This window comes from Perna viridis, chromosome 2, assembly GCF_037379345.1.
Source record: "Perna viridis isolate PV_CMFRI_1.1 ecotype Kerala chromosome 2, ASM3737934v1, whole genome shotgun sequence".
In the NCBI taxonomy this organism is placed as follows: Eukaryota; Metazoa; Mollusca; class Bivalvia; order Mytilida; family Mytilidae; genus Perna; species Perna viridis.
In genome coordinates this window covers 10,608,749-10,635,552 of record NC_142446.1, presented here as the reverse complement: position 1 = coordinate 10,635,552, position 26,804 = coordinate 10,608,749, and the positions used below count along the sequence as shown (strand labels likewise).

The window sequence follows — 26,804 nt, the reverse complement described above, 5'->3', positions numbered from 1 at the left end:
TCAGTTCAGCATTGAAGATACATGTTTCGGAGATATGTCAGTTTATACTTGCTTGGACAATAATTTTATTCTGGAAAAACAAAGTATCAACGGAAATACTCATACTTTGTGTTAAATTTCCAATGATTCTTATTTAGGAAGAAAAATCTCAAAACAAATAAATACATTTTTTTTAAAGATGAAGTTGAAGCGAATTTATTTTGAATGTAATAGCTACGATTTGGTTACACCACACATTTAATTCATATCCAACTATTTTTATTCTGAATGTTTTGATTGATGTGTAGGTTACAGAAAGAAAATATACAATAATAGTCTGTGATGCACAAAAAAAAATCAAATATTTGATGAAAAAAATTTCACAAAAATTTCTCCAAAATAAAACAGATTTTAAAAAATCGTTGAAACTTACAATTTATCAATCTTTTTAATTTTTGGGATTAACTTCTGACTTTTCCTATTATGAGATGGATATTTTTGTGAAATATCCAAAAGATTTATACAAAATGTAGATCGCCTTATCCATTTGTCCCCAGACAAATTTTATTGTTTGAAAAAAAGATCATCATTTTACAAGAATTATGGAATTCTTTACTTATTTGAGTGAGGCAGAAGTTTCATAGTTTAAAACTTTGAAAAAAAATATAGTAACCTCATAAAGTCTTTGCATTGACTCAAATAGTCAAAAGTCTTTGGTTGACCCCAAGGTCATCAAGCCATGTCAAAATAGTCAAAAGTCTTTGGTTGACCCCAAGGTCATCAAGCCATGTCAAAATAGTCAAAAGTCTTTGGTTGACCCCAAGGTCGCCAAGCCATGTCAAAATAGTCGTCTTTGGTTGACCCCAAGGTCACCAAGCCATGTCGAGATAACGTATGTTACGATTGATGAAGAACAAAAATTGTTTTGCAAATGATATGAAAATTTAGATATATCTTTTTTATACATTTTCATATTTTTTAAATGTTTGAGTGAATTTTACCAATATATTTGATCTATGTTTGACCTTCAGTATTGCATTTATTCTACATTGAGAATATCTTGGTTGTGGGTAAATCATCAATTCTTACAAAAACTAGCCAAAAATCATTGTATAAACAAATATTTCCAAACTATGATTTAAAAAAAAAAATACTTATAAAATAACACTATTATTGTGATATATTTATAGATTATACAAAACATTAATACATTTAGAAAGTGTTATAAATGTAATAAAGTACTATCAATAATAAAACGTATCACCGAAATTACCGCTATAATTATCGCAACACATCCGGATTCGCTTGATCATGCCATCAAAGGAAAATGCAGCACATGGCCAGCGCTAAACTGCAAACATTTTCTTAAGTACTTCAATTTATTGATACAGCACCATGATCTTTGTCAACACACATCAAAGAAAACAAATTGATTATCATGCATAATTAGCATTGCGTAACTGGTCACATTGATAAATTCCGGGTGTTTGTCGAAAAAAAAAAAAATCCATAAAAAAACTAAAAAAAAAAACAAAAACATTATCTTTCATCAAATCAAACATATTCCAATAAAAAATTTGGAGGTTCAAATGTATATTTTGAGGTATTCTTGGGTATAATGGGATATTCTGTGGTATTCTGGGGTATTCTTGGGTATTTATATGGTCCACAATGTCACTACATTTTGTAATTGCATGTTGGCAAGATTTCTGACCTTAAAAATATCACTTATGCTATCGATGCACTCCTCAGAGACCAATACTAAATATAACTGTGAAATGATTCCAATAGCTAACATTTATAGACTCATTGAAAATATTTAAATCTGTTCAATACTTCTAAGCTGTTATGCATGTAGACCTAGTTAAGGCTTCCTATTAATCTAGGTTCCATCTATATCTACAATGTGTCCGATGAATTATTGTGTTTCTACAAATGGTGACCATGCACAAAACAGTATTTTTTCAATAGTAAGGAAATTGTTAGTGGTCAGGGGTGATTGAGTTTCTTTTTTAATAAAAGCTCAGGGAGTTCCTATATGAATTGTCTGAAAAACATGATAGTTGCAAAAAGTAATGTGATTTATTCATATACTATACACATTTAGTTTCATTTAAGATCTTTACATAATAATTGTATAAACAATGATAATTTTATAATTTGTTTACATATGTGGTTCTACAAATTTTAGACCTGTTCAATTGACAGTATTTGTCAAATTAATTGTTGAGAAGAAATAAAACTTGAGAAACTAAGGGTGGATTCAAACAGGATTCATTTTCTAATTGTCAAATCCTGATCATCTGTTTGTTCCTCAGAGATTATTTAACTGTCAAAAAACATAACATTACCTGTTTACGCAGCAATTAACAACTTTTGTCAGATTTATGACTCTTCTAATCAAAGAAATGAGATTGAAACATGAATTTAGGAGTTTGAATTGGGAGTTTTTTAGGTAATTTTGATAAAATCTGGTTTGGGGACAAATTTGTCCTGAAAAATTGTGTTAGTGGGACAAATGGTCAACACTGTGTAAGTTGGCAGGTATGCAAATGTAAAAACTACTTTTTGAAATATATCATTAAATTTGTCTGAATTTTTACATGTGAAAGTGAATTAAGCTTTCAAAATCCTGGAAAAAAAAGCCTGAAACCCCTGTAATGAATTACAGAGACAAATAACATAAAAATTTTGCATTAATATCATGAAACTATAAATGCATGTGTAAACAGATTCATACATAACATTGATGTACTTACTCACTATACCTGCATTGATATTGAATCTTAGAATATGGCATGCCTGTGTAAAGTATCATTACCAAGGCTCCAGAAAATTGATCAGTCAACTTGGGTATTTCTATTCGTCTTCTGAAGACAATATTTTGCTTACTCAGGTTATAATTATCTATGCAGATTGGGTGCATTATATACTGTACACAAGAAAAAAAAACATAAAAGTTTTTTTCAGCAGTTTTGACAGCCACTTCCATTTCATGACATTTTCAAGTCAGTGAAAATGAGTTGTTACAATGTGAACAGATGATTTTTCATTTGACCAATAATGATGTAGCTCTGATGTATATAATTAGCCTTTACAAAACAAGAATTGATACGATTTTTATGGATACAAATATAGGGTGGGCAGGATGAGACTCACAACAGTACACAATTTTTTTTACAGCCAAGACTTTCTTATAATTATCTCAGAGTCAACAGGATTTTAGAAAACTTAACAAGGACAACCTTTGTTATTCCCTTTAATGATGAATAGAAATGAAAATTTTATAATCTTAGACACACATGATCATGAAGTAAATATATAGAAAGACAATACTTACAGCCTGGTCAGATCCAACAAATGAGATGGCTTTGATATCAGGATGGTCACAAATGAAGTTAACAGCTGAAGGATATGTTATCATTGTTCAGTAAAAAGTCATTCAAAATCAATGCAACAAGGTTTTTTTTCAAATATTTTGTTTTATAGCAGCAAAGTAATTATTTCTAATACATGTATAGATACATGATATATTACAACTTCATTATTATTATGAATTTCTTAGTTGAACAGATTCCTAGAACAACATACTCTATTACACTCAACAGAAAAGAAATACACCTTTCACATTTTTTCTTTTGGAATATACAACACAGATGAAGATATCTTTAAAAATTATAACTGAAGTCAACTGAAAATGAGATATTTTGTTGGTAGAATCTTTAATAGCAAATTCCTTTAAGTGAAGATTTTAGAAATTATCAGTATTGCTTTTTCAAAATAAACAGTTTTCACAAAATAAGGAAAAATGAACCTGGCAGTTGATATGACTTGTTTCTTTCTACCAGGAAAGAACTAAAATATCTTTCTTAAGCTCTTTCATAAATTGTTTCTTTAGAAAGTGACTAATCATATTTAGACTAGATTTTACTTCTTTGGATCAAATCACCTATTGCCAAAACAGAAGCATAAATTCCTTCAATTTCTGCAAGTTAATTACAAGAAAATGTATTTAAAATAAATTGACCAAATATCTTAATTTGATTAAAAGATGGAAGTGTTGTGTTTCTTCAGTTGCTTATTACAGTATTAAAAAGTTCAGATTGCAAACAAAAAATTTAAATAGTTGAAACAAAAATGTCATTAGTGCATGCCATTAGCTTATAATATAAGCCATAACCTTACAATCATGTCTGCCATGAATGACATTGACAGTTCCATCAGGGAAGCCAGCATCTTTAGCCATCTCTACTAACATCATACATGCACCAGGATCTCTCTCTGATGGCTTCATCACCATAGTATTACCACATACTAATGATAATGGAAACATCTGTTCAAACACACAATTCTCATTATAATGGTATAAAATAATTAAGAAATCTTTTATAGTCCACACACACTTAGTAAGTCATATACTATGCTTTTTTTTCTTTTCAGTATATTTACTACATAATCCTTTATTGCTCTATTAGTCCACATTTGTACAAACCACAGAAATCAACTTAATAAGATTCTTTTGGTATTATTCATGATCTGAAATCTAATGCTAACATGTCTACTGCAACTTAAGAAAAGACCCTTTTCACTATAACAGTAAAGAGAATTACTGAATTCAAAAAGCTTACTTACATACAAACAACAAATAACTATAAACTAACCAACACAATTTCATATAAGTTAGCTCCAAGCAGACTGTTCTGAATATATATCTTACCCATAGAGGAATCATCGCAGGGAAGTTAAATGGTGTAATACCAGCAGTAACCCCTAATGGTATTCTAAAGCTCATTGTATCCATGTCTTTGGCAATACCTGGTAAAGTCTCTCCTAACTGCAGAGAAGTGATGCTGCAACAATGTTCCACAACCTCTGTAAAAGAACTATACTTCAATAAATTGTCCAAAAAAAAAAGGATGACACTGAAGAGTTTAAAAATTTTAATCAAATTCCCCATCACACACAAGTATTATTCCTTTTTAAGGTTGTTACTATACAACTGTTGTTTAACTTTTAATAAATGTCAGCTATCTTGATTTATCAACAGTTTAAACAATTAGTCAAGAGATATCATTAACAAATAAAAGTAGATATCATTGAGATGGAATCTATCTCTGTGGTAAAAATCCTGTACATCAGCCATGCTGAACAAATTCAATTAATCATGCAAAACTCATTACAGTCGAGACACAAACAGTTGTGCAAAAATCATTAGTTTTACCTGGAAGTCAAAGTTCAAGGTCAAAAATCACCAAACATAGTACACTACACATCGTCTTTAGGTAATCTACCCACATGCCAAATATCAAAAGCCCATATCAAAAGAAAAGGTACAGCCCAAACACAAGTTTGTCACTGAAAAAACAGGAATATAACCTTGAAGTTTAAGTTCAAGGTCACTGGCCACTATCAATGGTAAAGTGTCGCATCGTCTTTAAATGATCTACCCACAAGCAAAAATATCAAAAGCCAACATCAAAAGTAAAAAAGTCACAGCCTGTACACAAGTTTGTCAACGAAAAATAAAAAAATCAGAAATTTGACCTTGAAGTAAAAGTTCAAGGTCATAGGCCACTATTCATGTTAGGTAAGATCCCACATGCTAAATAATAAAGGCCCACATTGAAAGACAAAAAAGTTACAGGCCGGACACAAGTTAGTCACAAAAATAACCCCAGGAATTTGACCCTGAGGTCAAATTTTAAGGTCAAAGGCCACTATCTATGGCACATGACACATCATCTTTAGATGATCTATCCACATGTATAATATCAAAACCCTACATCGAAAGACATAAAAGTTACAGCTCGGACACAATTTTGTAACAGACAGAGCGATCACTATTGGGCGACCGCCACTTTTTGTGGCGGGCCCTACTAATCTTCCATTCAATATTAATAAATTATTCTCACAGACTAAGTACTGCCAAAAAAGTTCATTGTAAATTACCTAAGAGTAATTGTAGGTCCAAAACGAGCCTCTTTTTCATTTAACTGAAGAGACTTATATTAAATTATTTTAACTAATATATTTTCACATACATTCTTACAAACTAGAATTGTTTTCATTTTCAAATAAGAGTACAGCTTTAAATAGTGTTCAAACAATAAAATAACAAAACAAAAACATACACAATTATGACAAGAATACCTATCATTTCATAATCTTGATTTTCGTTAAGACAGACCTAAAAATTTACTATTACATTAGAAATAAACAATCTATTTTAAGTTTTGTATTTAAATTAAATGTGTTGCCCTTTTTGGTTTTTCCACAGTACCACATTTGAGTTTTTTCACTATATCATTGACTGCATTACAAGGTCTTGACAACTGCTTTACAATATGATATCCTTTAGGCCTGTCTCATACAAATCTACTAAGGCTTGTTTCAACTTATCCCCAATTCTTTATCTTTCAGTCCCATTTTTATTATACAGAAAATACCATGTTTAAAATACTTTTGCATTAGACTATTATTCATCCACATCTACATACGAAGCCTAACCTTTAATTTATAAAATTAACCCAAATCCCTTGAGTGGTTAAAGAGGAGTTCTGCTTACAAAATATGTGGACAGACAGACAAAAAAAAACCCAACCTATTTTTAAGTGCATCAATAAGGTTTGAATTTTACCACTGCATTGTGTTTTAACAGAAGACAAGTAAGTAAAACTTACGTAAACCCCTAGTAACATCTCCTTCTGCATCCACTAAGGTTTTTCCTTGCTCAAGTGTTATGTTTTTAGCAATATCTTTCTACAATACAAAATAGACTGCATGATTAAATGGCTACTCATGTGTCACACTTATATATGAGTGCTTCCTTTAAAAGTGTTAATAGACCTTACACTTTTCATTCATTTGCGATAAACAAAACAGTCAGTATAACTTCCCTTACATTACAAAAACTGTTGGCAACTATCTTTTTTTTTATCAAATGAAAAATATACGATTCAAAAGAGAAAAACTATTTTGCACTCTTAAGAAGAGATTAGAAAACCTCAAACTTCATTAATTATTAATATGAATAGAGCATAAGCAACAACCTTAGTATGTAAGGCGTCTACACCATAGATGGCTCAAAATCATTCTTCAAGAAATGACTTTTGTAATTCAGAAGTAATTGTTTCAACTTTTAATGCAGGCAGAGCAGGAAGTTTAAAACAAATCACATTGGATAAGACATCACTCATAACAATATTGCAATGCATCATGTTTGAGGACATGTACAAATAGCCCCATCAATCATAAGCAAAACCTAAAATAATATCGAAACTAGATATGCTTTAAGACAGCTAAAAAAAAATACATGTACCCCCTTTTCAAGTGAACTTAGCATGTAAAACCACTAGACTGTATTATCCCCCTTTGCACACATGACATTTTACTATAGATTAATTTTCTATTGTGAGGTACCAATTTTCTTGGTTTTCATGGTGAGAACTGAACCATCAAATCAAGAATCCAACAAATAAAAGTTTCAGAGGATGAACACAAACTTGTTTAACTTAAGATATGTAACTGGCAGCTGATTTCTTCATTCAAAAGAAGTCAGATTTACCAGAGCTTTTACTTATAAGCCTGGAAATAAAAAACCAGTTTGAATTCCCCAAAAATGTATAATATACATGAAACTTCCATTCAATTAAAATCATTGGTTTTATATCTTAAATGTCAGTATTGTGATACATGTATCCACACACACAAAACAGCATAACTGCTGAAATTAGATGATAATTTTTGGGAAATGCAGGAGTTATTTTGAAAGAGTTGTGCTTACAAGATAGTTGGACACACATTGGAATAGATAGGCAGACAGGGTAATTCCTAGGTATCCTACAAACTTTGGTCATGGAAGAAAAAATTAATTAAGAACTTCAAAAAATGAAAGACTTGTGTCCTGTAGTGTTTACTTTGTCAATCTTTAAGAGTACAAAATCCCCAAAAACCACACAAAGTGTGGTGAACTGTTGTTAAAGTGGTTAATAATGGTATAAAGATGTGCATTACAGTAGTCCCTCTCTGAAACAGTCCCCCAACCATGGCCCCCGATCAGGGCCACCGTCTTATGCGACCACATTTCAATTGCATTAACAATTTATTAACCCCTTAAATGGCCACCTCTCTAATGAGACCAGGCACCACAACTTTGAATAAAAAAATAAAGATCTGCCATGTTCATCGCCAGTATATAAACCGTAGATGTTGGCGGAGATAGAGTTGAGCATTTTTCTGAGCAAATTTTCAACAAGTAATCAATTCAATCGAGTATCAATTGCTCTGAAGCCTTTGGATCAGGCGTACAAAATTGTAAACATTTCAAGCCTGGTCACCCAAGTGTGAAATGAGTCTGATGAATTGGGCCATAATTATGACTGGTAATTAATGATAAAAGGTATTTCAAATTACAAACAAAAGTTGTTACCATTTTAATCTGTTTGCAGTTAAACATTTAGGTCACACCTTTAATTGACTTTAGTTAAAGCCATGTGTGAAAGTGTTACGACATACCATAAGTGGGCATAACTTGGCAAATCAAAAGACCTATAACTCTGGAATGCTCGATCCGAGAATGTTTTACCAGTAAAGAATGTTACAAAATTGACCTAACCTCTCAAGAAAACCCACCTCTCTTATGTGGCCAATTTTGGATTGCAGTATGGGTGGCCACATAAGAGAGGGACTACTGTACCAACTTTAGTTCAAATGGATTAATGTTATTTTTGTCAACCCTTTATTACTTTCTCAATATTCTAGTTAAGCTTTAAATCCATCGGAAAGGTGAAATAACATATGACCTTATAAATGAGAATCTACAGATTACACATGCCCTGTAACATTTACCAAGTTGGTTTTTATGAGATTCTGTAAGTTAAACATAGCCTGTTGCCTTGTAAGGACAGTAGTCTGTGACCATGTCTGGAAAGCTCTCTTGGCTGATTCTACTGCAGCCTCCATCTCATCCTGTGTGGCCTCTGGTACTCTTGTTACCACCTCATTCGTGGCCTAGGAAACAGATTTTTTTTAAATACATGTATTTTGATGCTACCACAAAAAGTCACAAAAGCACAGTATCACAATTTCAAATTAAAAAGTCCATTTTTAGATCAAACAAAAGATTTTCTTCTAAATTTACACATATTTGTCAAATATGATACTCAATACATAGCTCTGATTTGTGAAACTATTACAAAAGAATTTTATTGATATGAAAAATACTAAGCCACTTAAAAGTTGATGAATAAATGCAGAGTGACCATAGTGACCTTCCCAGAAACAGCAATATAGATTTTCTTTGAAGTCAATACTATCCTACTCTATAAAGCCATTCAAAGTTAATTTCTTTGTTCTCAGAATTATTCAGTAATACCAATGAGAAAGAGAAGCATTTCTTTTTAATCTTTTTATTTTATAAATTGTTCACACTAAGAAAATGATTAGGGAGGTGTTTTTTGTGTTGTTTTGTTTATATGGTGATTAAAATGAGTAATGAGGGACAAAAAAAATACAAGGAGGGTTGAGAACCAAGAAAGTATTTTCAACTGGCCTTAATTTTTATGATAGCTGAGTTTGGGTATTTTGGTATTTTACTGACACAATCAAAATCTACACTGGCCTGTGGTAACTATCTTATTTTATCAAAAGTAACCAAAAAAAAAGAAGTCCTTCAGAACATCATTTTTGAACCAACCAGTCATCTTATATATGCCACATGCTTGGCAGAGAAGCTGTAATGACTTTCCGGCAATAGAGGTGACCATGCTATTCAACATACCACAGCAAGTTTAATTTATCATAATTGAAAATGAAAAAAAAAATGTAAAAATGTAATACATGTACATGCAGGTGGAGATATAGTAATTGCAGTAAAATATTCAGAGTTGGTAATACTAATGATTCTCTCTTCTCCATCTACACATATCATGAAAAACATTATCTTATACCAGGACTTACAGGATTGTGAACATCAATCCATTTGTCTGTCTTAGATTCAACAAACTTCCCATCGATGAACAACTTTGTTGTAGCCTAAAAAAGAAAATTTTTTGTTGTTGAAAATTCCTTTATCTAAAGCAAAAATGTTTTGTAGGTGCAGCTTGATTCAACAACATGTGAAACCTGAACGTTTAGGGCAATCACGAACTGTTAGGGTTGTGATCAATTATCTGTCACAACACTGGTTTCTGACATAAAATGAATATGGTCATAGAACAAAAATTGGACATCTAAATGTACATCGTTAAGTTCTGCCTATCAAAGAATAAAAAAAAAATCATTTTTCTATAAAATCAAACTAAGTTCACAGTCTATGATACTGTTAAGACTTACCATACATGTCTAAAGGTGCAAGAGGGAGAGGGCCGAAAATAATGGAACAGATAATATCAGCAATACTGCCGGCCATACAACAGCCAAACATTTATAATTTTTTCAATGGAAATTATTAACTATAAATAAAAAAAAACAAAAATAGGCAACAGTGTTCTGCTATGTAAAACCCCTAAATTGATTTCCATCAAAATTTCAAACAGGAAGTGCACAATGGCAATATATAATTAAGATTCTGTGTAAGTATCATTAGATTCCATTTAAGGGTGTGAGAGGAAAATATGGATAAGAAAATGGTACCTTATATATGTAAATCACTATTGTTTCCAAAACAAAACAAAAGAACAATCTTTGAAAATAGACACCTTTCCTACAATATTTGAACTTAACAAGTTATCCAGTTTACATGGGGTTGGTGTGTGGAGACACACTAGTAGCTCACAGCTTAGAATTGTAACTAAATCTATATGTATAGTAGACACACTTAATCCCACTTTTAAGTTTCAGATCTATCATGTGGTTTTCGTTTAGTTGCTGATACAAAATAGGCACTTAACATTGTCGTGAATGGTTAAGTTCATGTTGTGCTAATGGAACTCCTAAATTCATTCAGATGAACAAATCGAAGCAGAAGCTGCAAAATGCAAATAACCAATTTTAATTGCATTATTAAAATTTAATAAGTGTTTAAATGTTCAACTTCATACAATATCCCTTTATGTATCAACTTAATATGTGTTAAAATTCATGCAGGTTCAAATACATAGACTGTAATCACTTACAGGAGCTGCTCTGGCTTCCAAAATTCTGTCGCCAGCTGCCAATTTTTTTCGCCAATTTTAAAAAATTTGTGCCAAAATTATTCTATTTTTATTAAAATGTGACAGTATTAAGTCCACTGATGAAGTCACCTTTGTCAATTCATCAAAATAACCCTTTCATTCATGACATATATGAACCCAAGATTTACTCTTGATGCATGTATAAAGCAGGTTTTTAGCTCTAATCTTAGGATCTTAAACCATTAGTTACTTTTCATATGCAGATTAATAAAGTATTACTCCAGAAACAAGTATTTTACTTCTATCAAGGACTTTATATTACTATGCTCATACTGTCCCTGATTTTGAAACATGTTGACCTTAGTCCTGTGTGGTCTAATTAAATTTATCTTAAACCATAATTTGATTTCTTATTTATAAATTTTCAATTAACTTGATTCTTTTTTCAAGTGATTGATTGATTGATTGTTGGGGTTTAATACCCAAGCAGCAATATTTCAGTTATATTCAAGTGATTACATTTATAGCAAGCTACCATCAACCATTAATTTATTTTATTATTTTTTGTTCTGTTGTACTGCTGCTTGATATCTGAATATAATAAAACTTAATGCCTTCAGTATTTCCTTAATTAGATTTTGGGAATCTCCATTCTATTTCTTTACTGATTTTCCTGCCAAAAAAGCCACATGACAAAAGTGTAAACAAATGTCATCCATTTTCTTTTATATATGCTTGCATTTCGAAGTGTTTAAGACACTTCCTGATGGGATAATCATTGTTAATTGGATTTAATTTATTCTGTTATAAGGTAAATCTGTTTCTGTATGTATCATGGTTTAACAGGGCTGTGAAGCTTGTATGTAGCCACATGCATACGGCCATGATTTTGTTTACATTTGACCAGATGATGAGAGTTTTGATTGGCTCAGTTATATATTAACATCTGACTGACACCTCCGATTAGGATATTGAGTCACAGTCACCTGGTCTAATTATTATTTAGATGTAAATACGACTACATGTAGTTAGTGAAGTTCAACCGTAAATATAGATTTAAATCCTTAGGGTAACCCCTGGACTTGGTTAATCAGTGAAAGAAGGACAACTCTGTTTCATTTTATTTCCAACGATCGCGAAATTTCACATTTTGGTAAGAAATTTTCCGCGAAAATTTCCCCCCACGCGAAAGGTTTTAACATGTAAAATGCGAAAATATCACCTCGCGAAAATTTCCACTTTTACAGTACTACATAGAGGGGGTGGCCATTTGACCCGGAAGTGGTTAGTGAGACCTTAAGAATATTTTATGACTTTTTTATGTTTTTCTCTTTTTTTTACATTTTATGAAAGCTTGTGGTATTGCAAGTCTAATAAGACTAAAACTAACAAAATCAGACATGGAACTACAAAGAAATGGCGATTTTTATATTATGCCCCTCAGTAATATTTTCCCTCAATTACTTAAAATGACAATTTTAGATAACATGTCATACCATTTTGATATCTATGATGATTCAAGAAGTTGTTGTAGTCAATATCATTGATCATTATGAAAAAAGGACAAATTTCAACAATTATTATCATGCCTATTTCATCACTGGGTGATTCTTAGTCTGTGCTGTATGACAATTTGAGTACTTTGAATATCCCAAGCAGTGATGTTACGTACTTCAGGGATGATGTCAAGTTATGAGTAAGTTTTACTGATAGAAATTTTGTTGCTATGTTGTTTTTTATAATACCTTCCACAATGTACCTCTTAAAATATAGCCAGATTATCAATATCACTACATTGACTATGGGAAAATGGAAATAATGACCAGGAAAGGCAATTTTCCTCAAATTATGTGTTTCTCTGAAATACGCTGTAATTTAGCTTACGGTCTCACTAACCACTTCTAACATTTCCATTAATTTACATGTTAAAGAAGTAATTTTCAAAGTTTCACTGTGAATTCCCAGAACAAATGACATCTTAAAGTTGCATACCATTGCGAAGCTTGGAAAATAAGGCTTTTAAAATCATTATGCTAATGGTACAATGATAGTAGAAATTCTTCACAAAATTTACTTGAATAAAAAATACTGTAAATCCACATTTTTTCCTTTTCTGCTAACACATGTAAACAATATTCTTACACTTTTGTAGTAAATTACATATATGATTTTAAAGTACACATTCTCAGCTTTACTTTGACTACTTTTAATCAGAATACACACAAATAATGCACTTAAAATGCATAGGTCTAGGTTCAGTATGTTTTGGATACTACATAGCGGGGTGCCCATTTGACCGGGAAGAGGTTAGCGAGACCTTACCATTGATTGGCTTATATTGTGAATTGGTTACGGTTTATTAATTCTGACCAGGTGTCAACACAGCTGTTTAATTGGAGAGAATATCCGTTGCTGACAAACTTCCTGTCAATTTTAAAATACAATACCTAAGTGCCAAGAAAATCACCAACTGGTTATTTTTGTCACCAGATCAAATAAAAAATTGCAAATGCGACATTGGCGAAGCCCAGCTCGATCCCTGACTTAAAAGTTATACCACAAAAAATTAATTTTCTATGTCCTAGGGCTATAACTAAGATAAATTCAACAAACCAGAACCCAATTCTTTATCTGTAACTTGTAATGGTAAAGCAATGTACCAAATGTCAAATGTATATCTGCAAGCAACACCAAAAAAAAAAAACAGAAAAATTAACAGACCAAAAACGTAATATGATCTTGATCTGTAACTTGTCTTAGTAAAGCAATGTACCAAATATCAAAGTATATCTGCAAGTATGACAAAAAAAGTGCTGAAAACTTGACTAACAGACAGACAGACAGATGGAGGGAGTAAAAAGCTTAAAGTCACTGGTAGGAAGGGGACTAAAAAAGTGACATGGACAGCAATTTTAACTCCTAACAATTAATATTAGGATAATTAATTGGAAAGAGTGAAATATGATCACGAGTGCCAAAGAATGCTAAGATTTAACAAATGTGCGGAACTTGTTCTGTGCTTAAGTAATTTAATGCAGATTTTCTCCAAAATTTATTACTTTTTTCAACATGAATTTCAATTTTTTGTGATTTTGGTGGATTGATATTGGTGTTGTGAAGTTTTTGGCAGAAGAAAGTCCAAGAGTGAAATTACCAAATTTACTTAACATTGTGAATTATCAAAATTTATTCCACAGGGAACATATGATAAACCACTGCTATCTATATAATAATTAACATATAGAGTACATGTGTCCTAACATTTGAAGTACAGTACTTACTGGAGAAACTGAGTTGTACATTCTCTTGCCATTCCATCTTAACTACAAAATAAAACAAATATTGAAATACATTTGTATATCATTGTTTATACAGTCTATTTAAAAAACATTGTTACAAATGTTGAAGTTTGGGGTAACAAAAAGTTTTGTATTTTGGAGCTGTAATGAAATATACATTATATAACTAAACCTTCCATGTTCATTTAAAGTTAAAAATGTTTAATGAAAAAAGAACGGGTGTGGTGAAGCATAACAAATGCACCAGCATTTAACCTTAAGTCAAAATAGTAAATACTTTCAGAGATCACCAACAGGCCTTCAACAATTGTACACTTTGAAAGGCCCAAACAACAGAAGTAACAAAATACACAGGGCCTAATCTGGACATCAGTAGTTAAATTCTGATTGAAAAATAACAATATTGACATTTCTGCCTGAGCAATCTACTAGAAAAACATCATCATGTCAAAGACAAATGGGAGAAGTGAGCACAAACAGGGAGATGTTTTTAGTCATTTCTCCCTCTAGATTAAGATATTTTCTTAAATATCAAACTGAAAAAAAAAGGACAAATGAATGCCCCCGCACTCCATTTAAACACAACTAACGCATTTTGTTTGGTTGTTAAAATTCATCTTAGAGAAGATTGTTGTGTATGAGAGACACATTTGATGCCCCTGCATGTATTTTCTGACATACAATGTACATGTATATAAAAGTAAATTTATACATACAAGCTTAAATTCTTCAGGATGGTGAATTCCATGAAAATATCAAATATTTAAAGAAATCAAATCCCTGATCATATGCACACCTTCGATCCATATATAATCATTCTGAACAGCATCAACTTCCTAACCTAAATATTATAGGAGGGGTTATCCAGAATAGACATGTACCCTATTCGCTCAAAATGGTGACAAAATGACTAAGTCCAACTATCCATAAAATGTCAAATATTGATAGAAATCAAATCCCTGATAATAAGCACATTTTCAATCCATATATAATCATTCTGAAAAGTATTAACTTCATACCCTAAATACTGTAGGAGGACTTAAGCCGAATAACTCTATACCCTGAACAGGATAGACAGGGGACAGGGGTAAAACAATTTGCCCCACAACTGAATGTTGTGGGGACGTAATGATATATATATGATGTTCCCCCAGCACACCCATTGTCACAGGAACACCTTGTATGGTTCCAAGAATTTTTTTTATTAAAAAAAAAAAGTTTTAATTTTTTTGATTGGCGGCCGTCTTGAAATGGCAACCATTTTTAATATTTCATTTTTAAAATGGGGCCAATCATATGCCATTGTGGAGACCTATCTTTAAACCATGTATAAACCTTTTACTATTTTCTGTGAATTTTTTTACATTTTTTTTTTAAGTTTAGACGGCGGCCGTGTTAGAAATTCTAAAACCTTTGTGCACACCTACATATGGTGGTCTATTTTTGTATTCCAGTTTAATGTAAATCCATACAGCCATTTCAGAAGAGTTCCCTAGACTGGAAAGAGGGTAGAAGAAAGAATTTTAAAACATGTAAAATCAATATGTACTGCAACTTTGTAGGGGGGAACATAATGCAGTAAGACACATCAATAATGACCATGTCTTGACTTTGGACAGGTACATGAAACATGCAATGGGGTTTAACTAGTTTTATAAGGCCTTCAACCCCTTTAATGTAAGATAAAAAAAAAGAACTGAAACAACAAACAAACACACTTCAAAATTCAAAATACAATGTACCATTCAATTCACACCATGGTATATGTTATCATATACCAAGTAGACAAAATGAGATATCCACAAGTTACTGAAAGCTAGCTCAGAACATATTAAAGAACGCTCACAGTTACTGATGCTAGCTCAGAACATATTAAAGAACGTTCACAGTTACTGATGCTAGCTCAGAACATATTAAAGAACGTTCACAGTTACTGATGCTGGCTCAGAACATATTAAAGAATAGCAATACCATCAGAACAACCAGCATTAAAAATAATCAGTCACTACAATTCCAGTGGACTAGATTTGGACTAGTAACATCAAATACTGAATAGGCAAGATTCCATGTACAATGTAGTGCAATACTAAACTAAAGGCTTTAAAGAGCCTGAATCGCTCACCTGGCTTGAAAAGCTACATTCTGTTTTTTGTAAAAGTGGCCACTTTTTTCATGAATGAAAAATTCTAATTGTCATTTTGTGCTGGATACAATTTTTGATGTGCCATATCATAAAAAATATACAGCAACAAGGGTGACTCTGGCTTTTTCTAGGCTACATTGTCATTGGAATTTATGAGAATTAGTATACTAGTAACTATGACTGTTGAGACATACAACATTGTTCGCAGTTGCAAGAACAAGGGTAACTGTAGTAGTTATGGTGCGCCATATCATCAAAAATCTACAGCAACGAGGGTAACTGTGGCTTTTGTCATTGTTACAGGAATCATACCAACATTCATTGAATTCTGTCGTAGTTTCAGAGAAGAATTTGAAAAGTATTAACATCAAGAACAGCAAAAAAAAAAATGTCCAAAAAGGGCAATAATTCCAATATGGGTCAACAGATTTAAACTCGTTTGAATCATTTTAACACCATAAAAATTTGGGTAAACCCAAAGGTTTTGAAGATATATGGGAGAAACTGCTGTCTGACTGGTATGTTTAATTTTTAGTAACAGCTGTTATGTTTTTCACAGATCAAAAATCCCAACATTAGTTTTGTGCAGTACCCTATGGGACAATCATAACAGTTTTCATTGAATTCTGTCAAGTAGTTCTGAGAAGATTTTTGAAACAAGAGGGTCCCAGGAGCCTGAATCGCTCACCTGGTTAAATTTTGCCTTTCAAAGGCAATAAATTTAACAAGTAGTTGTCCAACAATTTGACTCAAGAAGTCTTTGGTAGGATTTATCATAAGGATCATTTCTATAATTTAAAGTTTCTTCTAATCTATCATAGTTTTCAAGATATAATATCTTGAAAACTATGATAGACTAAAAGAAACTTTCAATATTATTGACTGAAAACTTGAAAAAAAGTCATTTTTCCCATTTCAAGAGCAATAACTCTTACAAAGAGTCGTCTGACAACTTTCATCCCTGAAGACTTTTGTAGTCCAAATAATAAGGATTATTTCAGCTATGAAAGAATTTGGCTAAATGTAACAGTTTTGGAGATATATGCAAAAAACTAATGTCTGACCCTTATGTTCTATTTTAAGTAATGGCAGACATGTTTTTTGACGAATCAAAAATCCCCACCACAGTTCTAGGCAGGATACCCAAAGGAACATTCATACCAAGTTTGGTTTCAATTGGTCAAGTAGTGTCAGAGGAGAAGATTTTAGAAAGAAATAACATTAAAAACAGCAAAAATTGTTGAAAAAGGGCACTAACGCCAACATGGCCTAACTGATTAAAACCAAAATTTGACCAGAGATAGATCTCATCATGCTGAACATTTTCCAGTCAGAATTTAGCTTAACCTAACGGTTTTGGAGATATATGTGAAAAACTACTGTCTGATCCCTATGTTCTTTTTCAGTAACAGCAGCCATGTTTTTCGATGAAAAAAAAATCCCCACATCAATTCTATGCAGGATACCCCAAGGAACATTCATATCAAGTTTGGTTCAAATTAGTCAACTAGTTTCTGAGGAGAAGAGTTTTGTATAATTGTTAACAACGAGGACGGACGATGGTGACAAGACGTCAATGTCAACGGAGGCCAAGTGATGGCAATAGCTCATCTGGCCTCTGGCCAAGTGAGCTACAAAATGACAATAAAAATACAAAAAAAATGTTCAAAAAGGGCAATAACCCCAAAAAGGATCAACAGAATTTCACTTAAATTTAGCCACAGATACCTATTATCCCTGAAAGTATGTCAGAATTATGCTAAACTGAACAGTTTTTGAGATACAAATGTATATGCTAAAACTGCTTTCTGACCCACAGTGGCCAGATTTAAAAAAGGGAGGGTTGTAATCACGCCAAAGTACTTTAAACCTATTTTGTGCCTGTCCCAAGTCAGGAATTTCTGGCCTATGTACATATTGTTTCATTTTCACTTTTCGTTTACTTTAATGTTGCAGGAGTATATAGGGGCAACTATTTTGCTGCACCTAAGTAACATGTTTTAGACCCAGCTGCAGACTGCCCTGTGGTGTAAGGGTTTCCTCATCATGCATTGAGGACCCATGGGTGTCCCAATCTGCATGTTATTAAAATAAGACCTATCAATTACTCCATTCTGTAACTGCATACAGAATCTAACAACACTTCATTTTACTTTCCATTCAGATGACCTTTTCAGAATCCACAAGTTTTCCATTGCCTTTAAAATCATAAAAGATGAAATCTGGTTGGATGATCAGAAAGGTCATCAAAACAAGAAATAGAATGGAGTGTTGTTAGATCCCAGTGGTCACGTTAGCCCTATTTTGATGGGCGCCAACTCCTTCTTGCTCATGGTGGCACCTTTCTGTCCTTTTAACTTGACCCAAAACACCCTTGTGCCTTTTCATATTTCCATTAGAAGAGCTGTAAATCTGATAAAAGGTGTCAATTGCTGTCTAAACAGGTAAGGGAAAGTGTTTTTGACCGAAACTAATCATCAAGAAACAATCAGCTGATCAGGGTTTTCTGATGATTGGATCTAACCAAATTTTATGAGCAGCCAATTAATTGTTTATTATTAAAAGATTAATTTCTACTGCACAATACAATACAATGTATACTGTCAATTCAACAGGTCTAAATTGTGTTGAATCATGTGTGTAAACAACTATAAAATTACATGTTTGACATTGTCAGTTACTTCCCTTATAATTTTTAATTTTTCTGTATTTTCAACAATACAATATATTTGCCAAAAGTTGTATTTACAATAGTCCTGGGAAATGCTATTTCTTTAAATTAGTGAGGATTTTGGAAATATCGTTGTAGCAATCTTTATCAGTTGTTACATTTCCTTTAATACATTACCTCATGGTATGTAGTAAAAAACAGATATCCAAAATCAACAAATAAATTAACACATCAAAGAAAAGCTGACTTTATGTAAATGATTTGATATTCCGTTTTCTTAACTGTATACAAGCAGTGAGCAAAAATGAGATAAAGATATTACGAAAAATACTATCAAATACAAAATGTGAAAGCAAAGATAAACAACAGGAATAAATACATTGCAAAAAACTTGAGAAACTGCCTCTTCCTCCACTGGTGCTCTGCTCTTCTCAATTTCTAGCTGAAGCACTGGATCCAATATGCAGTAACTGAATTGAACAACTGGCCCAATACCTCTAATGAACTTAGTCCAGAGTCAAACGTGAAAGTAGTACTGGGCAGACACTAAATGGACCAACCGATACTTGGATGTTGTGCAAGAATATCAGTTACATTAACTACCCAGAGTGCCAGGTAGCATACGGGACTCGTACAGGGAAGGCTACGGCTGCGGTGGCACGATAGCATCTACGGCCTAAGACGGGAAGCTTCCCCTGCGATAGCCGGGTAGTGTACGGGACTGAATATTGCTGAAATATTGCTGCTTGGGCGTTTAACCCCAACAATCAATCAATCAATCAGAGTGAAGTGTATAAGAGACTTTAAAATCTTTGGAATACTTGACAAAAAGATGGATAAAAGAAAAAAAAATTATATATTTTAGATGCAAACCAAGTGCCAGTTTCAAGGATTATTTTGGAGTCCTGAGGACATATAGGCATTACCTTGGGATATGGAGATTAGCAGAAAAATGAATCACACTTCATCCCCCGACATTTCAAGTGGAGTGTCCTAGGTATACCAGTTGTTTTGAGTGGTCCCCTTATATACAAATTTATGATATGGTCCAAGCTACAGCCAAAAATGTCAGTACAAAAATGTATGGAACCCTATGGAATCAATAAAGGGCTGTGGCCAACTGAAAGATCTTTTTTTAATTAGAGTAATGGGTGGCCTTAAACTGACATTTTTCATCCCAGTGGGGTTGTTGTCTCTTTGATATATTCACCATATCCATTCTTGTTACATGCAAGTTCTAAAATCTTGGTTCCCTTGATATGATTGCATACTCTATCATAACAGTGACAACCCAAATATTTACAATTACCCCAAACCAGATTAAACTGGCAATGGCTATATATAGATATCAGGGTCCTTATTATATGTATATATGAGCTACATATAATCAATAGTTACGAACCCTGTGTTGAATCGGAAACTGGGTAATATTACATAAATTCAATGCTAACCAATCATTTCATCTTTTAATGTAAACTTTCTATTCTCATACAAGCAAAAAACAGACACAGAGACATGTGCATGATATTTTTTTTAAAGAGATACATTGTAGAAATCTTTGGGTTGCTTATGATATTGACCAGGGAACCAGATTAGGAACCAGATTAAACAACTGGCAATGAGTATTCATATGTATATGATTTACAATGTATATAGTCTTGTAACGAGCCCCTGTGCCTGAATCGGAAACTGGGTAATGTTCAATGCTAACTGATTATTTCATGTACACTTCCTGTTTTCATACAAGCAAGATACACACATAGAACATGTGTATGATATTTAAATACATTTTTATCTGGTATGAAACTAGAACTATGACACTATGGTGGTAAACAGGACATAGATTGTCATGGAAACACAAGTAAATTCCTCTGGATTTATTTAGCGCTTTAGCCAGGTGAGAAATTATTTGTCTGGCTTGAAAACAAATATACTAGGGTTTTATAAATATAAGTAAAAAGGGCCTTCATTTCCTTTCAGGGACTCAAGATTTCCTAAATTTATTTTAGCAGATCCACTCTTAAAATCTAAGGCCTTAATGTAGTTTAGAGAACTGGCAATGCAATATATTCAGAACGAAACATCAGTAATATTGTGCACTATGTTTGATTCAGTGCAAAGGTAGGAATACAACAAATGCATGATTTGCAGGAATATAACTTTTAAAAATGATTTTATCACCTACATACAACACTAAAAATATACTGCATATGACTAGTAGTGTGAGTCCCCTAAAGTAAATGATCCAAATAATGCTTTAGTGTACTTTAAGGGACCCATTACCTATATACATGTACATAACATGGAATACCCACAGGATGCTCTTTGGGAGAGTCCCCTAAAACAAATGATCCCTACAATGCCTTTCTGTACTTTAGGGGACCCATTACCTATATACATAACATGGAATACACACAGAACGCTATTTATGAGAGTCCCCTAAAATAAATGATTCCTACAAGGCCTTACTGTACTTCAGGGGATGCAACATATTTATTAACGTATTATGCAAAAGTGTGCGAGATTCCAATCCTTCTATATTTAACTCCTTGCCCCAACCTTAAATTCTTGATCCAATCCTGATTTTTGGTGCGACTTCACATTTTAATTTGATCTCATCAATGTAGCATCACCTATCTACACCATCTAAATCTCAAAGTGCCCTGATGTTAAGAAATGAAGATAATGAAGGGGCCAGGGCAATTATTAGTATTTGTCCTTGGACATATAATAAACAAATGATATAATTTAAACGGGCCTGGTCTGCAAAAGGGAAAACAAGAAAAATAAGTTGAGAACATGCAGTTCATACTGTTAATAGCAGTCGGAATTTTACAGCGAATCCTCGTATGCAGTATCCGATACTGGTATTAGTGGTAACCTTGCAAAACGAACCCCTGGTCAAAATCGAGCATACACAATATAATGAGTATAACGTTTTCTGAAGAAAGAGTGCGATGGCATTACTGAAATTTCTAATTTCCTGTGATAATAGACGTGCACAAAAAGCTTACGTGGTGTGGTATTGTGCGCAACAGTGAACAGCTCATTTTGCAGTTTTCGTGTTATGTCAGCTGTGCTGTGAGAGAAAATGCAATTTGATTGGCTGACAAGGACACGGCCTTTAAAATATAGACCGTAAACGGTTAAGATAAATATAAATATCCGAAATTTAAGTATAAATATATGTAAGATGTAAAAAATCAGAAACCCCACCGATATGACAATACAGTTTCACTCTATTTGGTAATTCCATAATTTTTGCTTTGTATCTCTGGATTTGCCCAGAAATTTTTCAACAGAATGTTAGAGCAATAAGGTTTTCGAAAGAGTTACGTGCCCTTGAAATGTTTTTTTTCAGTGCATTTCAATGATATTATAACTAAACTTACCAAAATGATATTGAAAATCTTGTCTTTTTATCCTGATTCTGATGGTGCAAATAGTCAAATTGGTTTTTCAATACCATGTTTCACCCACTGCCTGATTCTTACAAAGACTTGCACATAATGATCATAAATCGTTTAATTTGGTAAATGATAAAAATAAACAAGTTCAGTCTACAAATAGACCTCCTTGACAAAAAATGTATCTTATATTATGAATGTCCTTAACCAAATGAACAAAGTATTAGGTCTTTTAAAAAATGCTGCAGCATGAACTATCTATTCTGGTCCTTCTAAAAAGTGCCCGGTAGTACCCGTGGAGTATAAAAAGTGTATGGATTATCTTAACCGGAATATCACAAATTTAAAAAAAAATATCTAAAACTAGCGCTACAATATTACACATTAAAGAGAAATATACTCGCTTAAAAACACAACAGACAATTTTTTCCAACTTCCAAAAATAGTTATTTAGGCACCAACCATTTTATGTTGAGGGGGGGCTGGGATATTTTTGAAAAAAAAAAATTAATTTAACTTTGAAGAAAAATATAAAAATATTTTTTCTGTGGCAAGAAAAAAAATAAATGAAGTTCCACAATGGTGAAAAAAAATGTTGTATTCTGTTTTTTATAAAAAAAAAAAAAGTTTAGGTAGAAAAAAAATTAAAAGAAAAGGAAAGGAGAGGAATCTCATGTACATATAGCGAATGTACCATAAACTGCCATTCAACGTGTTCAATTATGTATAAAGAAGTATGTAACAAATGTCTTTAATATTAACATTTTACGGTTTATAGTCGAAAAATTCATAATGTTATAATGAGCAACTAAATAGATATCAATATCCAGAGACTTTTGTTATATTTCAATCCAGTACGTTAAAAAAAACTATTAGAAAAATGCAAAAATACACGAACTACCAGTAAGTATTATAACCAATTTAGATTTTATTTCCAATAGAGAAATGATAAGAATTCCATGCCGTCCGATTAATTATCATTGTGGACTTCTTGACTAATTTTTCCTACCTGTAGTTAAAAACGTATGTACGAGACAGCTGGAATGACAACAAATTTCGTATGTACTTATGACATGACAAGAATGTATACGAGCATGTTCAGTAATGAACTAATTAAGGCGGCTGAAAACGTTCACTTTGAAATGAAAAAAAAAAGACTATGCTATACTTTTGAGCAATGAGAACTTACTACTAATATTATAATACGTTCCATTAGAGTTAGTTCTTAATACGATGTGCAATGAGGATAGTCCCTAGTCCTACAATATGCGATATACAAGTGTAAGAACTTATGAACTTCATTTCTGAACAGTTCCCAAACAAACACAACATAATTAGTTCCGATATGAAGGCTTTATTGTCTTAAATGGGTCTTTTGATCAACATCAAATGTCATTTAACATTGCTAATAAGAACCTGGACTACTCAAATTTACTTATACGTTATCTAAGACCTCAGTAAATTTCTTAGAGAAAGTGCAATTAAATCAAAATTCAATAGGATGAAACCTTACGACACTCGAGACTTAATAGTAGTCTATTGTGCCTAATACATAATCTCAACAGTTTTAATTCATAAAAAAGTTATAGCTTGTTCTGTCTACTCGCAGAGCGCGTGTGCTCTCAGACTTACAGTCAATAAAAAATAATAAAAAGTTATTAACATCTGTAACTAAATACTATCCAACATTACAAACAATCTCGTATTTGTTACGAAAGCACTGGTCTTACATAATGACCATGAAAACTCTCAACTATTAGAACCACCACTAAACCAGACTCTCGCCCTACCTTAATAATGCACGTCTTTCATGAACAAATAAACTATCAATATTACTCCATAGCACTTTTTATCTGTTGAAGATAAAATCATCACATGTATATACCGTTCTTTAATTATGCATATTTTACATAATATATCTAATTACGAAACTAATTAATATTTTCAATATCTGAAGCCAATGCAACATTCGTGAAATATACTTGTGACATGTGTATATGTATTACAAAATACATCGAATTTAACTTAACTATATTTTTTCGTCTGCTGATGAAACTTTTCTCCCTTAAGACCGCCTTGATGATTGCAAGCCGGAGCGTGGAGACAATAAACGAAACCGGAAATGCTGCCCAGACTGCAATAGAAATGGAGCACTACAACCTTGATATTTTGGGACGAAGTTAGATGTACATCATTTGGAGCGGTCATACTATCTTCAGGGCAAACTCTACTGTTCTGTGGACCACCATCAGGCGCGTAGCTATGAGATAAAATACATCCAGGAGAGGCATAAATGATGCTCTAAAACGCTATCTCCGCGGAGCTTCGGGAGGGGGGGCTTGGCCCCCCTGGACCCCCTACCAGGGCTCCGCCCTGGACCTGCTGGGGGCCTTAAGCAGCCCCAGACCCCCTGCCGTAATTTTGCCTACACTTCAATTTGGCCTCAGCTACGCGCCTGACCATACGAGGATGGCAACCATGAACATGGAGTAGAAATCTCACTCAACATGAAGGCCGAATCATCATTCATCGAATGGAATCATGTGAATGAAAGATTTATCGTGGCAAGATTTACGTCAAAGATACAAAAAGTAACAGTCATTCAATGCTACGCTCCTATTCAATGCTACGCTCCTACCAACGTAGCAGAGGAAGAAGACAAAGAAGAGTTTTACAGCCATCTCCAAGCTACCCTAGATTGAACAACACTTGGGGCATCTTGATTGTAATGAGTGTCATGAATGCCAAAGTTTAAAAAGATAACACAGGGAGAGAACTCATCACGGGAGGAAATAAATTGGTAACATCAACGAAAATGGAGAACTCAGAATGCAGATTTTTGCTCCCAGAACGATCTGGTCATAGGAGGTACAACATTCCCACTCCCTCACAAGGATATACACAAAACAACCTGGGTATCTCAAGAGATGAAAACTTGAAACCAGATGGACTACATTACAGTCGCCAGGAGATGGAGAAAGAGCATGACAGACGTTAGAGCTTATCGAGGTTCTGAAAAAGCGTCCGATCATCAACTGGTGGTGGCTAAATTTAAGATCAAGATACCCATGGCATCTAGACAAGATCAGATTATAAGGCGAAAGTATGACACACAGAAGAGGCCAAGTAGATAAACAATGGGAAAGAGTAAAATCCACATAACACCACATGCCAAGAAGAACTTGGATTCTCAAAGAAGGAATACAAGCCATGATCATCTGAAGATACAATCGAGACAACTGAGAAGCGCAAGTCTGTTAAGATATATCCTGACCAGGTCAAGACAAGATTGCAGAAAGAATGGTTGACGAGCGAACATATTTAGCATTAGGAAAGAAGTAAAGAGAAAAGAATTCCCAGGACAAATGACATCTCGAAGTTGCCTACCATTGCGTAGCTTGAAAAAAAATAAGGCTTCCAAAATCATTATGCTAATGGTACGACGATTGCAGAAATTCTTCACAAAATTTACTTGAATAAATAATACTGAAAATCCACATTTTTACCTTTTCTGCTGACAGTATGGAGGCAAATTACTCACACATGTAAACAATATTCATACACTTTTGTAGTTAATAACATATATGATTTTAAAGTACACATTCTCAGCTTTATTTTGACTACTTTTAATCATGGTTTAGAAAGAAAGAAGCAGCTCCTCCTCAATTCCTGGCTAGAGACAAAGCCATGTCTTGTTCAGGCCAAGTAAATTTCATCCAACACTCACCAAAAAATACGGGGTGGTTGGGAGGATTTTATTTTTCACTCCCGACCAGATATTTGCTGGCCTTATTTTATCTTTTTGGTGTAAAGACATGTTCTAAATTCATAGCCACATCAGTTTCAGAGAAGAAACTTTTCATCGCCAAGAATTGAAAGATTTGTATATTATAGTGCCTATATACAAGAAACTGAAGTGAAAAAAATCCTGATATTGAAATGCCCGTGCCATTTAAAAAAAAATTGTCATTTTTAGGAGTGGGAGGGGTGTACGCATCTATTAATTTTATTTGGTCTTAACAAGAACAGAATATCTGATTATCTGAGTCTTTATTTAGCAACATTTAAAATCCCAGCCCCCAAGTATAAAAATGGTCGGTGCCTTAATGTAAAATTTAAGCTTTTAGTCAGGTCATAGACCTGTAATTAAATTAGAAGTCTATGGTCAGAGATCATTGTAAATCTGCAGCT

At 33.0% G+C, this 26,804-nt stretch overlaps 1 protein-coding gene across 1 annotated transcript in view; it reads right to left on the bottom strand.

The window, feature by feature from the left end:
• Positions 1–22,325, bottom strand: part of LOC148623605 (putative methylmalonate-semialdehyde/malonate-semialdehyde dehydrogenase [acylating], mitochondrial) — a 32,275-nt gene extending 9,950 nt beyond the window's left edge. The window contains exons 1-8 of the mRNA XM_088565536.1: positions 22,221–22,325; positions 14,375–14,416; positions 9,937–10,011; positions 8,827–8,988; positions 6,660–6,738; positions 4,697–4,851; positions 4,165–4,312; positions 3,320–3,384 (exon numbers count right to left, since the gene is read on the bottom strand). Coding sequence (XP_088421662.1) covers positions 3,320–3,384; positions 4,165–4,312; positions 4,697–4,851; positions 6,660–6,738; positions 8,827–8,988; positions 9,937–10,011; positions 14,375–14,416; positions 22,221–22,256 — 762 coding nt within the window. The 5' untranslated portion in view covers positions 22,257–22,325. The remainder of the gene's footprint in view (positions 1–3,319; positions 3,385–4,164; positions 4,313–4,696; positions 4,852–6,659; positions 6,739–8,826; positions 8,989–9,936; positions 10,012–14,374; positions 14,417–22,220) is intronic.
• Between the last annotated feature and the right edge of the window lie 4,479 nt (positions 22,326–26,804).